The sequence below is a fragment of the Galleria mellonella genome, unplaced genomic scaffold, assembly GCF_026898425.1.
Source record: "Galleria mellonella isolate WM207_F2 unplaced genomic scaffold, CSIRO_AGI_GalMel_v1 utg57, whole genome shotgun sequence".
NCBI classification, from domain to species: Eukaryota; Metazoa; Arthropoda; class Insecta; order Lepidoptera; family Pyralidae; genus Galleria; species Galleria mellonella.
This window is the reverse complement of record NW_026442119.1, coordinates 10,747,325-10,762,904: the sequence shown is the minus strand read 5'-3', so window position 1 is coordinate 10,762,904 and position 15,580 is coordinate 10,747,325. Positions and strand designations below refer to the sequence as shown.

The 15,580-nt window shown below is 29.4% G+C and overlaps 1 protein-coding gene across 8 annotated transcripts in view; it reads right to left on the bottom strand.

Moving 5' to 3' along the window:
• Nucleotides 1-2,527: 2,527 nt before the first annotated feature.
• LOC113509722 (gustatory and odorant receptor 22) overlaps nt 2,528-15,580 on the bottom strand; it is a 133,841-nt gene continuing 120,788 nt past the window's right edge. For 7 of the 8 annotated variants that reach the window (XM_052899283.1, XM_031910765.2, XM_052899284.1 and 4 more), the window contains 8 exons: nt 13,856-14,005; nt 10,043-10,141; nt 9,631-9,803; nt 8,914-9,113; nt 6,619-6,764; nt 5,212-5,408; nt 3,201-3,362; nt 2,528-2,840 (listed from right to left, as the gene is read on the bottom strand). In XM_052899283.1, coding sequence (XP_052755243.1) covers nt 2,673-2,840; nt 3,201-3,362; nt 5,212-5,408; nt 6,619-6,764; nt 8,914-9,113; nt 9,631-9,803; nt 10,043-10,141; nt 13,856-14,005 — 1,295 coding nt within the window. In that variant the 3' untranslated portion in view covers nt 2,528-2,672. The remainder of the gene's footprint in view (nt 2,841-3,200; nt 3,363-5,211; nt 5,409-6,618; nt 6,765-8,913; nt 9,114-9,630; nt 9,804-10,042; nt 10,142-13,855; nt 14,006-15,580) is intronic. The other variant, XR_008253362.1, reaches the window with a different exon arrangement.

Genomic DNA, 15,580 nt, shown 5'->3' with positions numbered 1-15,580 from the left:
AAACATTAACCTCTGGGTTAACTTCACATAAACTTTAAATTTAAAGTTTACCGTTTCAATCAACAGAGTTAACAGTTGACTGTCTTGTGGCTACAATAAGTTATCTTAGCTTTGAGGTGTCACAGTTAAAGTTATCGCTAACCACAACGTGACAGGCTAAGTTTAACTTGGATAACGATGCGGGTTTCTTGTTCCTGGGTGTAAAGGTGGTGTTATTCATTACTTCTTTTAAATGTAATCTTAAATAGCTTTAGACTATTTAAATGAATGAAATATAAATTTAGGGTAATGGGGAAATATCAGTAATGAGGACTATAGTCAACTAAACTTTAATCTCATTATTACAGTAATTTTACCCTCAGTCAGTTTCTGCTAGTTGAAAAAATAAGCCTGACTATAACACTTATAACATAACTAGTAAGTTAAGATACTAAGGTACTTTAACTTACTAGTGATGTGCAGTGTTTTAAAATTTTACCGAAATAAGTTTTTTTTTGCGGAAGCCTATGACACTGGTTGTTTGATTTGAGTTATTTTGTTTAATTCCGCTATCATTGTACACGTTTTGCGATACATGTTTCATCTCTAAACTAAGATAACTCTAGAAGAAAAAATAAAGATGAAGCATGTGTCATAAAACCTGCGTGAATACAATAGCAGTCGGAGATTGATTGCTAATATGGAAGGTAATAGAATTTCTGGTAATTAATAGTGGGGATCGATCTTTGAATGTTGGTAGTCACACACATACTAATAGTAGCGGAATTAAACAAAATACTTCTACTCAAATAACCAATACAGTGTTTTGTTTATAAACATGTCTACTTTCCCATACGTTATAGTCACTCCATACCCCTCTTTAACTGACCTCACTCCGTTTCTATAATTCGAATATGTTCAAAAAATTTGATACATATTTGTGTATTCGTTTATGCAGTTTCTATGGTAGTAAGGTAGTTATAAATCATGTTTACCTACCTATATGAAGTACGATATGACGTAGGTTTCTTTTATTGCTCCCAAAATTCAATACCATTACTGATGTCCCCTCGGAACTATACGATCGCTCTCTGCGTCACACCGCCCTCTTAACCCCGTAATTCTAAGAACGTATTTATTTAATTTTGTTTTCTATTGTCGATTTAGTTTATTAACAATTACTTAAATTAAATATTAATTTGTTATTTATAATTTCACTAGTTTTTACACGCGACTTTGCCTTTGTGAATCCTTTTCTAATATTATATAGATGAAAATTACTTTGTTTGTTTCTTACCTTTTAGCGCGTTAATCGGTAACTATGAATTTGGTATACACCTACTATTAGAAATGGAGAAGGGTCTAGGCTACTTTTTATCCCGATTAGTAAACATATCCCACTTACGCGGCCGAAGTCACGGTTAAACGCTAGGCAGTAAAGAAAGAAAGATTTGTTAAAATGGAACATAATCTACCATTGTACAAAACTTCATTCAAGTTCATACAGTTGTATAACGCAACAACAACTTAGTTGTATAACCATGCAGTTAACTGCATGGTTATACAACTACTACTATTATTTGATAACGTTAAGCGTTATATAAATAACGCTTAAAGTTATCATATAATAAAAAACATATTTACAAATTCGTATATTAACGCACATTTGTAATATTAGTAGGACTCATTTTTATTTACGACTTTATCTACATGACTGGGATACGATCGATTCGCGATCATTGATTGAAACGATCGTTAAAGCATCGAAAATAACAAATTTACTTTTACAATTGTAATATTCCAAGCGTTAAGAATTATTTCCAATTGATTTAAGGATACACTCAATTTCTCGTTAGTGAAATCGAGTACCGAATATAAAACTCACCAATACGTATCTCTTTTATTTACCCGGGTTATATCTTCGATAGGTTTATGTGTATCCAGCGAACAACACTGTAAGATAAAACTTTATTTGGAGCCAGCCACTATCGTTGGATTGCTACTTTCTCTACCGTGAAACTTCTAGCAAACTTACATTGTAACTGCTACGCTACGTCATTGATTCGCAATATATTATGTACAATACATTGAGAAAAGTATACTGTAGTATATGTTTATTTAATTATTAAGCTATTGCCGGTGATTTTGATTACTCCAATATAAACTTTCATATCCTATTTAATCCTTTTTTGAGGCGAATGCTTCAAAAGTAAAAAAAATATATTAATTTTATTTTTGAACTAAAAGCCCAAATCTAATTGCACCTGCCTAACTTCTTAAATGATCAAATTACATACAAACTATCAACCCTCGGCTTACTTCCCTCTATTTGACATGACACATAATACCTAGTTATTCTTTATTCGACTTATCTATATTTACTACCATCTATATTTCAAGATTCTTCTATTTTTTTTTTTATGAAGTCATTAGGTCACAAACTGATCCAATACATTGTATCTCCTATTTTGAATTATCAACATGAATACGGTTATTTATCATACTTATTGGATTACAATTTTTATATTTAAAATAATGCGAAAATAAATTAATTACAGTAAAATTTATTATGTACATAGTTATACAGTTATTTTGGTGAAATCAAAGAAATATTGTTCATGACGTCACATCAACTAAGAAATGTGTATTGAATACATTTTACATAGTAGTATTTCAACATAAAGTGATATAATTTATTCCTCATCGTCATCATCATCGTCTTCGTCATCATCGATCATTGTAGCGTTAGTGCTAAAGACAGCCGACACGATAGTTCTTAGAGCTCGTCGCGCACTTTGCCTTAAAAGAGTCAACTTGAATTGCATCAGGACAATCAGGTAAGTTGACATGAAAGATATATTCTGAAAGGGATGATTTATATAAGAACTTGTATATAAAGAAACATATACAACATAAAAAGAACAATTCATTCGAAACATAGATGAACATTTTTTATAAAACATATAATCAGTGATAGTATAGATTTCATTCGGTTACACTGCATATAGAGCATCTCTGTAATCTGTATAAAAGAGCTGTGTGCTACTCGTGTTTAAACTGTCAAGCGTTAGGTACCAATTTCATGGCTGTATTGTTTATAAAGCTTAGAATTTTTTTGTTGTTATCTGCCCTGTACATGATGGAACACATAGAAGTTAATTAATGATTTTTAATTTTAGCTTCATTTATTTTGTTTACATAAAGTTTATTTATATACTTACAGCGGTAAAAAGTTCTCGATTAATATTTGTAAAGCCATCCAGATTCATAATGGGCGGATTCTTAGCAATCGCAACAAGAAACATTTCTACTTCCCGTTGCGTGCTACGGTCGATGGCTCCGAGATTCACGTTCAAAAGGCGAACTTGGAATTCTAAACCCACCTGAAAAGTTTTTCGTTTACTTTCACATCTTATTTTTAAGAAGCTTACAAAATGAATTGATTCTCAATTCGTTCGATTTTTTATTGTAATTAACGCGATTGTTGGTTTTGTGGCGATTGAAACTAACTTTTTTAAGGAATCAAAACTACTAAGAAATATATTTTTAAAAGTTTTGTAAGTATATACTATATCTTAATATAGGAAGGCTCAGTAAAGAGCCTGTGTTCGTGTTACGGTCCCTCGTGACTAAAGGTCCGGGATGGTACCAAAACTAGTCGGTATGGTCTACTAAAATATAAATAAGTCAATCCGGGTATTCTTATATTAAAATAATAAGAATATTTAATTTTTTTATATGATTTACTATCAATGAAGAATTAACAAGAATATCGCTTAACAGTTCTCATAATAAAGGAAATTAATAATGGAATTGAATGGAACAAATAGAAATCCAATCTAATGTCTTTTTCTTATTAACTTTAGTGAATAATGAAGTTAAATTAATTATTTACATTTCCTATTACAAATTAATTTCATCTAAAAAATTAAATATAATGATTTTTTTATCAAAACTGGACAGATATGGATAGATATGAAATGAAAATATTGCTAAAGATAATATGATTGATGTGTGGTTTTGGCAAGAAATGGGCCACCCCTTTCTGTCCCTTTGGGGTCGTAAGAAGCGACTAAGGGAACTTAATGGTTGAGGAAAGCAGAATTCCTTTTAAAACATCACTATAGTCTAAGTGCGATTGTCAACCCGTCAGCCAAGCGTGGCAACCACTGCCAACACTTCCCATATAGGGGAGGCTTGTGCCCAACAATGCACAGTTAATGACTAATATAAAATAATGATAATAAATATGATAATGACGAATCTACAAGAATTATCACTACACTTATTTAATAGTGTATTTATGTATACACATATGCACAATGAAGTAGAAACAATTTTAATTTGTAAATGGGTATATCAGGGAGTGCCCAATTACAATTATGAAACAAAATGCTTTCGTCGATAGAATTTGTACTCTGATAACGTTAATGTGGCCTTTGCCGTATCATTGAACTCCATTGTGAAAAGGTCCTTAATTAATTTGTCGTGAGAAAGCTCCGTCCCTCAATATAATGCAATATAATACGTTCAATATAAAACAATCTGCGCTATTAAAACAATATAAGAGTCGCTGTTCCTGACAAAATTAATATAGAACCAACGAGGAAGTGAACCTTATCGATTGTAAAACTAATTATCAAAATTGTTTCAGAATGAAGAAGCGATGATATTGCATATTACGAGTAGGTATATACGTTAAAAACAAGGTAAATTGAAACCTTTTACTTTGGAAGCCTTTTTAAAAATATAGATAAATCTCTATTTATGTATATTTACATAAAAATTTTTGCTGTTTCTCTATAAACTGGCATCTTATTTTAGATTTTTTTTTTATTATAGTGGCATTGTTAAATAAAATAAAATTGTCTATTGTATAATATACAAACATCTAAATATCTTTGTAACACATTTGTGATATATTTTTAATAGGTGAAAGATGGCATGGTAACCCCGCCTGTGCCATCGGTATTCGCTGGCAGGCAGGTCAGTTGGCCCAAATTGACCAATTGAACAAGAATAACAAGAACCACTGTTGTTTCCAGGGCAAATTACGTGGAGATCGACCTGATAGGGTATATTACGAGCAAAGGAGCTGTTAAATCTTATTACTAAAAATCCCTTTCCCCCACCTTTGTGATATTATTAGGATCATAGGCCTATGTATACATTATCTACATACCACTCGTATTCTCTATACGATAATAGGTGTAGTAAGTTAAATGAGCTGACCTTTCTCGAAGCATGATATGCCTCATTACATATAATAAACAGTAAGGTCATGCAGTACCCGACTATGACAAAGAGACCCATCTCTTTATAACTAAGGCCGTGCTCCAATATCTCTGTTAACGCACCGTAAAGCGATATAGTGGTTGTGAAGAAGATAACCATACAGTAAATTCCGTACATATTTGAGTATGCACGACCTGTAACATAACATAAATTTCCATTTAAATTAAATACTGTTGATATCTCAATTTTCCATTTAATATTAGGTGCTACAGTTTACGATATTTTTAAAAAATGTAGGTCGATTCTGAAATTTAATTTTGTGAACCTTGTTTATCTTTATTATAATTTTTTTGTTCACTAAAATTGTTATTTACAAGTTTTTCCTTATTGTTATTCTGTTGTTGTTATGAACACTTAAATAAGAATTTAGATAGATGTGTTGATAAATTGACACTATCTTAGTCAATTAATCGATTTATTGTGTGACACTACTAGTAGCTCTAATCATTCGATTAATAATCGTTACCTAACAAATATTAGGCAATACTAATACTAGCTATCTGTCATTCTATCAATAGTAATTAATATGACACTTTTTTTTATTGCACTGATGAATTAGATTTATAAATATTGTGAACAAAGGAGTTCTTATCTCTGAAAGAGATCGGTTGCAGCCAACCCAATACAGTAAGAGAGCATGTAGTTAGTGGGCAGTTAAAGTGCACGAGTGCTATACGAACAACATCATCAATATTAATTAATAAATAAGCTTTGTATATAATATTACTACAATTATATTTATATAATACCTACCTACTTATACAATAAATGTTAAAACAAATGAATATGCTACCTACATTAGAAATTTAATTATTTTAAGATATGACAGTTAAATTTGTAAAATGAAAAATAATGAAAAATATATTTATAGTTACTAATAAAATCGTATGTTTCACATAAATATTGAAATCACCATCCATATAACTTGCAAATCGATTTTTGTTTATCGCATGCCAGGTGGTACGAATTGGATACTTGACTTAACGATTATTATTATAGTACACGTGCGATGTAACATTAACCCGAGCTAGTTACCTGGTTTATATGTTAGTAATATTGTAATAAACTCATCCTATTTCACTATACAAAGTATAACATGACATTAGTATAGTTTCATTGATTTTATTTCTATAAAATAAGAGAAAGATAGTAAAATAAGATAACTATAACCATCCAAATTTACAAAGATCTAAACTTTCACATTTACATAATTTAGAATTGATAAAATTTTTAAATACTGACATTATTAAACTGTAAATTTAATAATTTGTCAACCGTGGGCTAACATGTTCTGCTATTTGGCTATCATGTCTGTAGATAATGCATATACACTTTACAACTAACCCAATTGTTGCATCATATGTGACAGATCTACCCATAAATGCCGGTATTGTGCAAGTTTCAGAGCTGGATAATCTGCTTCTAACGCTTTGTGTAGATTCGTTGCCAGACCATGAGATGCAGTACTGAATGCGTTGCAGTTAATGTACCTATAATTATGAAACCAACAATTAACAAACAATCTTTGATTAATAAATGTCGTGAGTAATATTATATTATAACTATTTATATTAGTTATATATTACATTTTTATTATTTATATTCTTTTACAAGTATTTGTATTAGTTTTCTTCACGTATAAAATTTAGAGATGTCCGACTAATTTAGAACTCCACAGGAGCCCTTACTCATAAGCGCACACAGTAGTATGCAGCTCGCTGGTCGCGCAGTGCTGTTCGCAATGTTCCAATACAGCTGTGATACCGTGTTTATGAATAACGTAAATAAAACTGATAGGTATAAATAATTACAATAACATATTATTATTATAATATATATATATATATATATATATATATATATATATATATATATATATATATATATATATATATATATATATATATATATATACACAAGTGGTTTTACACTTTGCATGAAATTAATATATTAATTAACTACTACTTCTATTACTATTCGTGTAAAGGCGTCTTCATCTAGTGTAAAGAGTTTCTAGATCGACTTCATTTGACATTAAGTTATTTGCTTCTGTTAATGGAAAAAATTGAAAAATTTATTTAATTAAGTTGAATACAATAAATCTGTGCAGCTCTTAAGATTATCGGCCTTTTTTTCAAGCCTGCATCAGTTTAAACATACTTCTGATTTTCTAGAATAGTCTATGTCGGCTGAACAACACTTTCACAGCATCATGGCTCAATTGCGAAGTTAAGTATGGAAATTCCCAGATAATCTAAGAGTAACCCTAAATAAACCATAATCAGATTACTGTAGTTAGGAGACTACTTTGAGTAAAACAAATAGTTTGTTGCTTTTATTTTCCTGTAACACGGTGAACTGAATTGCTGAGTTCCTTAAAATGTAAGTAAATAGATAGATACTCTTTGTTGTTTCCTCCAAAAGATTACAACAATAAATTTATTATAAATATAAACAAATACAATGTAGATTCATGTATTGATAGCTGACTCATGCGTCATACACCTTAAAAGCTATTGTTTAATTTGACTGATCTATTTAATTATTATATATATATTAATTAATAATAATAATATAATGTATTAGAATGTACTTTATTTTTAGTAACAAAAATCAACATATTATATTACCCGCTAATAATTATTCGTATATCTAACAAATTTCTGAATTGTAAGTGATTTAAAAAGAATTACAGCTTTTTTTGAGCAATTCTCTGCAAATAATAATATTCTTAAACCCACGATAGAATCATAAAAAGACCACTCGAAGTAATTAATTTAAGGCATTAAGTTTATTTCAATAAATGACAATTTTATGTGTACGAAAGTAAAATTATTATAATGATCTCCGTGGCCTTTTATGTTATCTTTTGTCTATAAAAATGCTAAATATCTTTAAAAGATAAAACCGTTCACTGACTAATCACGAAACCTCCGAAACCATTTCATCATACGAATTCGAAATTTACCTCCTTTCATGTGATGTAAGCATTCACTAAGGAAAACGCTTTGGAAATTTAAAGGAACGAGAGATAATGATTTCCGTTTGGGTGAAGCCGTGTTGTTTCTAGTACTCATAATACCTGTTTTGAAGTATTATTATGAATGTATATATTTAAAGAGAAACTGATTGTTAAGTCAATGTATAATCGAAACTGCTTATTCTAAATAGGAAATTTTACCTTTGAGCTTTTGGAAATTGCTTTTTAAAAGGGAGATAAAGGGGTCCACTTGGGCGAAGTCGTGGAAAACCGTTAATTCTACTAACAAAGTTCGGATGTTTGTTATTCAATAATAGTAACACGGATGAATGATTTGGAATGAAATTTTGTACACAGATAGACAACATCCACGTCTTATAGTATTTACTTTTTATTTTAATTTAATCAAGTATTCCTTGATTAAATCAAAATAACCCTAAGCTACTGCTAGTTACGTATAATAGTTATTTTATATTTCGGAATATGAACTTTTGCTGAAATTTGACACAAAAAAAGCCTAAAATAAAATGAGTTAGCGTTATATGAAAAGTTATGAAAATTTGCATATATACAAGGGAATAATATAATTATGTTTATATTAAATTCTCTTGCGTATATGTATAATATAGTGTACATAAAATAAAATAAAAACTACATACCATAGTGAGCAAAAGCCGTCCAACATCGCAATGATATGGTAATATGCGAACGAGTGCCATAACTCGAAATCATCTTGTAAGTAGTGTTGAGATAAAACTACGGTGAAACTGAGGCCCCATGAGAAAACACATAGTCCCCATGTCAGATAATAAAGATTTGGAAATATTATAGGAGTGCCCGTTATTTTGAGATATTTCAACTGCAATAAAAAATGTTTATACTTTACTTTCTCAACAACAAACTAATATTAAACTACTTTAGGAAGACTTACATAACTTTTCTTTATTTTGGGTGAATGTTATTCGATAATAGTAAACCGATTTTGATAGTTTTTTTATAGATACATAAACGAGTCAATGTTATAAATATAGAAATAAATCAAAGAATATTAATATAATAATATAATAAACAGGTAATTCCTTTATTTAATTTGCTAATTAAATGGCATATTTGCATAAGAATCACAAAACGTACTCAAGCAAATTTCTACCATCTTGGAGGACTACTAATGAATATTTTTTATAAATTTTTCAAGGAGAGCAAAATATATCCAATTTAAGGAGACGATTTAATTATAAAAGCGCTAAAATGAGTTCGGACCTGGACCGGACCTTTGTAAATGGCATTTTAAAATGAACACCACATTTTGCAAAAACATTAAATAATAAAAACACGCTATTAACAAATTAGAATAATAAAAATACACTTAATTTTACCTGATAATGTGTCCACATATTTTTGAATATAGCAACTTGTGGCCCGTGCCGCCAGGAAGCTATCGGAAGCAGGAAATGGGGTATAAGGATGCTCAAAAAGATGATGTTGTAGATAATTTCGTCGAATCGTTTATAAGAACTCTGTTGGAAATTTGTTAAGCGTTCCCTTCCCACTGGAATAAAGTATCACAATATTAATAAATTATTCAAGTTTATCTTATAAATAACCATTTATTCGATACTAATATATTTAAGTGACACAATTAAATAGTAATATTTTATAGATAGCTATTATTTCTTATTAATTCTAATTTTATTTATAGAATTTTTTATGAAATATGTAAGAAACAAAATTTTATTATAATAAATAATAATATTTATTTTTAATATTTTAGATAATATTTTTTTTTACCTTTGACTACTATTATGCATTCCAGGCCCCACACCAGGTAGGCCCACAGAGTAGCTTTTGATATCCAATCGTATGTTGTTCTTTTCGTAGTTTTTGCCTCTACAAAATAAGATGAAAATTAATCAAAATCTAGAAAGTATTTATTCATAATAATTTTTTTTTTCAATATACTGTCTAATTTAGAAGCAGTTTTAGTTTCTAAAGATCTCGACTATTACCTTGAAATTAATATTTTTGTAAATTGTGTGAATACAAATTATCCAGATAAAATAATAAAAAAACAGACATACAAAATTAGAATTAAGCCAAAATATGATATAGTATTAAAAATAATATTGTGATTATAATTTAGATTATTGTAACACTTGATAAATATAAAAAGTTGTGTACCATGGAGTTTCCTCGATAAATTAACATTAATTTGACTATCTGTAAATTTTATAAAAAATCAAACATCTTTGCTAACTTTAATATTTATAATATTAGTTGGATGAAGACTATACAGTTATACCAATTGCCTGCTTCACAAACTGGGAAACATTTGGGGGCTCTACACCCAGGCCGAAGCCAATTTAGTAAAGTTCGTTTATAAAAGTGCCCCGACCAAGAATAGGCGACCTCGGTTGTAATAATTTGCGCATAATAAACTATGAGATTTAGGTCAGTTTAGTTTTTTAAGGGTAAGGTTGCTATGCGAATTTAGATTTTTACTAAAACCTCCAATGTATTTTTCCAAAACAATATGATTTCCAGGACTATTACCCAATCACAAAATTCAATAGTTTTACACTACGTTTGGATATTTGTCACAAACGTAGTGAACGACGAAAAAAAGAAAAGACATAAATATATTTTTTATTTTTTGCTTATTTTTCTCCTCCTCCTCTTATCTCATCCTCTGGTCTACTTTCGTACATATATTTGATTGCATTTATATATTTCTATAAAATTCCGCAAACAGAAAATTTTTAACCCAAAAATTGTGGAAAAATTATCCAATCTGACCGTTGCCAGCTGCGCATGGCACTCCTGGTATTGCAAGGGTCCATAAGCTAGTGTAACTGTTTACTATCACAAAGACAATATGCTTATTTGCCATCATAGTAGTACACAAAAAGTTGTTATCTTTATAATTTTGTTATTTTATCTGTCACTCGGTTATCAGACTCATTATATATATATGCAACGAAACCATACTATTTCGGCTGTTGTATTTGTAAAAGTATAATACTAAATAATATATAATACTAAATAATGGGATTATTCGCAAAAATCGAACCAAACCTCTCATAAGCCTATTTTAAATATAGCTCTATCTTTTGCGCTCTCCTCGAAAAATATCAATATCATTATTTTAGCCCATAATTTTTCACCATAGAACATAAGCCTCCCTCTTGGGGGGATTTTGCTAGTAGAAGGAAGAATATAAAAAATCTTAAACACTATGCAACTAAATAATACGAAACATTGTTTAAAGTCACTAAATTTGTTGTTTTGTTACAATGTAGATAAATATGGATATAAAATTTGGAGTATAAACCAGATGGAAGATCTTCCAGAAGTACGTAGATTGTAAATACACAATAAAATAATATACAAGAATAAAATATTAAACTAAAAATATCAATTCACATATCTGCTTAGATTGTTTTGTTTTTAAAATTAAATTATTGTGTATGACCAAGTGAATTATATGAATTAACTTGAATTATTTAACGGCAAATGAAGTACGAGTACTAACCTCAACGTTTTAGTTAGGTTTTTATTTTTAATTGGCTTCAAAAAGATGAAGATTCTCAATTCGGTTATATATTTTTGTTTGTTATCTCATGATACTGTCAGTTATAAACCGATTTGTAAAATTCTTTTTTTATTAAAAATGATATACTTACATCTCATTGGTCTTATAGAAATTTTATCGAAACCGTTTCAGTAGTTGAATTTTTAAATTAAAATAATAATTAATTAATTAATTTTTTAATTGGTATTGCCACAATCGAAGTCGTTTTTTTTTGTGAAATATCATATTATATTATATTTATTGTGAAATTTAGAATATTTTTTTAATGGATATTGTGCTTTTGGTATTCTCTGGTACCAGAGTGGGATGATAGGTTATAATTAAAAGGCTAACTGACCTAGTTAACCTATTGTGATAAATACATTTGAAATTCAGCACGATGCTTTCCAAGGGGAACTATGTATGATAAGTCATCCTGACTGAGGGTACATTGCTAGCAATGGAATTGCTTTACATAACTAACAATTCCTTTTCCTCCATGTTGATATAAATTCAAATAGCACCACAGATATTACAGCATGTATTCTGATGTCTGTAATATCCTTTATGCGTTGTCATTCCCGGAAACTACAGAATGACACCTCAGTGTTCTATAATTTCACTGTAATTCCTTAAGATGATCTATCCATCCTCCAAGAACAGAGGGCATTATTAATTATTAGATTTTCGCGCTTCATATTTTATGTTAAATATAACAGATAGGAATTTACGCGATCCTTTAGGTAAACTATGTGACTACTCGTGACCACAGTCAGCGTTACCCGGTCGAAAGTTCTAGATAATTCAGGTAAATTATCATAGTTTACCTTAATGAACGCGTTAATCCCCGTTTCTTATAAAACATATAGCATTAGCTATTAACACAAGCAGGTCAGAAAAGTAACGTCATTGTAGGTAGGTATCACTAGTTCCCTCAACTAATGTTTCGTTCTTAATCCAAGTATTTGTTTTTAAAATAAGTGTAATGAAATTTCTAATAAATATTTATTTTGAGATTCAATTTCAAATTTTTATATAGGAGCTAGATTTAGTTATTATCAAATCTAAATCTTGCATGGTCAATTAGCGTATTAAAAGTATCTGTTGTTGAAATAACCAAGGAGAGATTGTAAAAAAAATCTTTCGTGTCCACAATGTGGCTTTTGGCAACGTATGTTGCCATTACGTTTTATAGACGAAGTTTGATCCCAGACACACTGTTTTTAATGTCATCGCGTTTCACGACCAACACGAGAGAAGTATGAAACTTTGTCTTGAACAATCTCGGGTTTTAAAAGTTATTGAATCTTGAAAATTTTTCTTTGTTGAAACGTGGAAAGTTAAAAAGGGAGCCTCATTCAAGGACAGTCTACGGTTTTTTTTTACCGTGCTCCTTTTATGCGAGACCCTTAATGTGTAATTTTCCAAGTTTTAATGCCTTTCATAAGTATTAATGTCCCAGAACTCTTTATTTGTAAAAATCTATATCGACAACCCAATGTGTATTATTGTGCAAAGTAATATAATATATATAATATGAATATTATTTTTTCTACTGAATTATTCGTTCTAAATATGATATACCTACTAACGTTTTGCTTACTAATTCGTACACGTGGATTTCAGAAGTAGGAAAGTCTCATTATAATGTTTTTTTTTTATTTTTTATTATTAAGCTCTTGTTTTTTAAACAAGTAATCAAAATAAACTACTACTGAAATAAAATATACGTCAATTTTTAAGTTAGACATTCAGGAATATAACTGTAAAAACTGCATCTAATTTTGTGTAGTAATTTTTGCGTAATGCCAGAACAAACACACATACAAACAGGAAAAGTTTCTAAAAAAGGTTATTTTAACTTCTATTAGGTTCTCTTTTTAAAACTCTTTACATTAATTGTTTCTACATATCTTCTATGTATAGACGTCGTTAAGTCCACAATTATATTATATTAGTAAAATTTTAATGTAAAAGTCATAGTAGGCACAAAAGATCTCCTAATTAATTCTGCCAGAACTTGGTTGACTTACCTCTCGGTACCCTCATTATGGGCATGATACCCATGATTTGGAAGAGAACCAGTAAACTTTTGGTTGTTATGTAAAAGCTGTCATGTTCATCTAAAAGTGCACCGTCAGAGTCGGTTATTTTCGGTCCATACAAATCCTTAATTTGATAGTCTGTAAAGATAATATTAATTATTAATGTTTATTTTTTACTTTAATTTTAAAGCTGCCATTGGAACCTATATTATATTCTTTACCAGACGAACGGAAAGGTAGACGGGCCGTTTTTATATATTTTATCTGTAGATGCATCTGTTGTTTCCTTCGCTTTCATACATTTGTAAGAGCTTAAAAAACAAATTCATTTACAAAAAAATACTGAAGACCAGTAAATTAAGTTCTTGGTTGATTAAATCTTACGAAACTTTATACGACTTGTGTAATTTGAAATGCAAATTGTATTTTGGGTCAAAAGATAAGACGAATTCGCCGTAATCGTGTCCCATAAGGGCAATGAATTTTGGTCGCACAATTCTAAACTTTATTACTTCTTGCCTATAAAATTCCTTGTTATGACTCTACTATAGGATAATACAAATATTATTTTACACTAACACTTTTTATTTCTTTTCTAAACACAGAAAATATAAGTGTTTACCTACATATATCATTAGAAGTCACACGTTAATGATGGCTATGTTATTTATTAGAACGAATAAAATTATTAATTTAAATACAGCATTGCAAGCATATTAAAAAAGTATTAAAAATAATATTAAATAGATACTATTAACATTTATGTGAAAGTTCCATAAAAAGATATACCATATTAGTCGTTAATTTTCCACTACTTAACATAGGCCTCCCTCTAGAGGGTTTTCTAGTAGATGCCACGCTTGGTTGCCACACCAACCTACCTGAGGTTGGTAACCTCAGCTAGATCTTCAAGAGGAACTATTTTGCTCATACCTCGACTAATAAGTTCCCTTAGTCGCTTCCTATGACATCCACGAGAATGGAAGGGGTAACCTATTATATGCCGGGCCCCCATGACGAAGAAGATATATGAATATATAATAATATATAATTATTGGTGTTGATTAAGTAATTCTATTCCTTAAACCTGTCTATAAAATCTAAATTTTAAAATGCCGTAACGAATCTATAATGTTGCGAGTCATCAATAACCAAATTTAAAGTATTTCTCACTCAAATTTATTAAATATTTGGTTCGTAATAATTCTTAGAATAATGATTGCACAGTAATAGCTGAAAACTGAAACATTCAATTTAGAGATAGAAATAGCAAAATGCCATTCGAGAATTGACTCCATTATATTTTAATTGAAATATTTTAATCACCGCGCTCGCTACATGTCTACTCATGAGTAAGGATCCCGGACGATCCCAAAATTAATTGAGCATTCTCCACGAAATATATGTAAATCACTTGGGATATTATTGTAATAAAAATATATGTTAATAGTCTATGTTTTATTATATTAAAGTAGGTTATTAAAATTCAAAATATGTAATTAAAGATTTGTAGATAAATATTAATAAAATTGGAAAGATATGTATAAATTTGCACTTATAAAAACTTATAAAAGGAAATATTTACTCGTATATGTCTATTTCGAACATAAAAATAAGTATTTGATTATTTTGAAAATATTTGAGAAATGAACCAGAAAGTAGAGCTTTTACTTTCGTTTGATAAGTTTTTTTAAATTAAGTAACTTATATAAT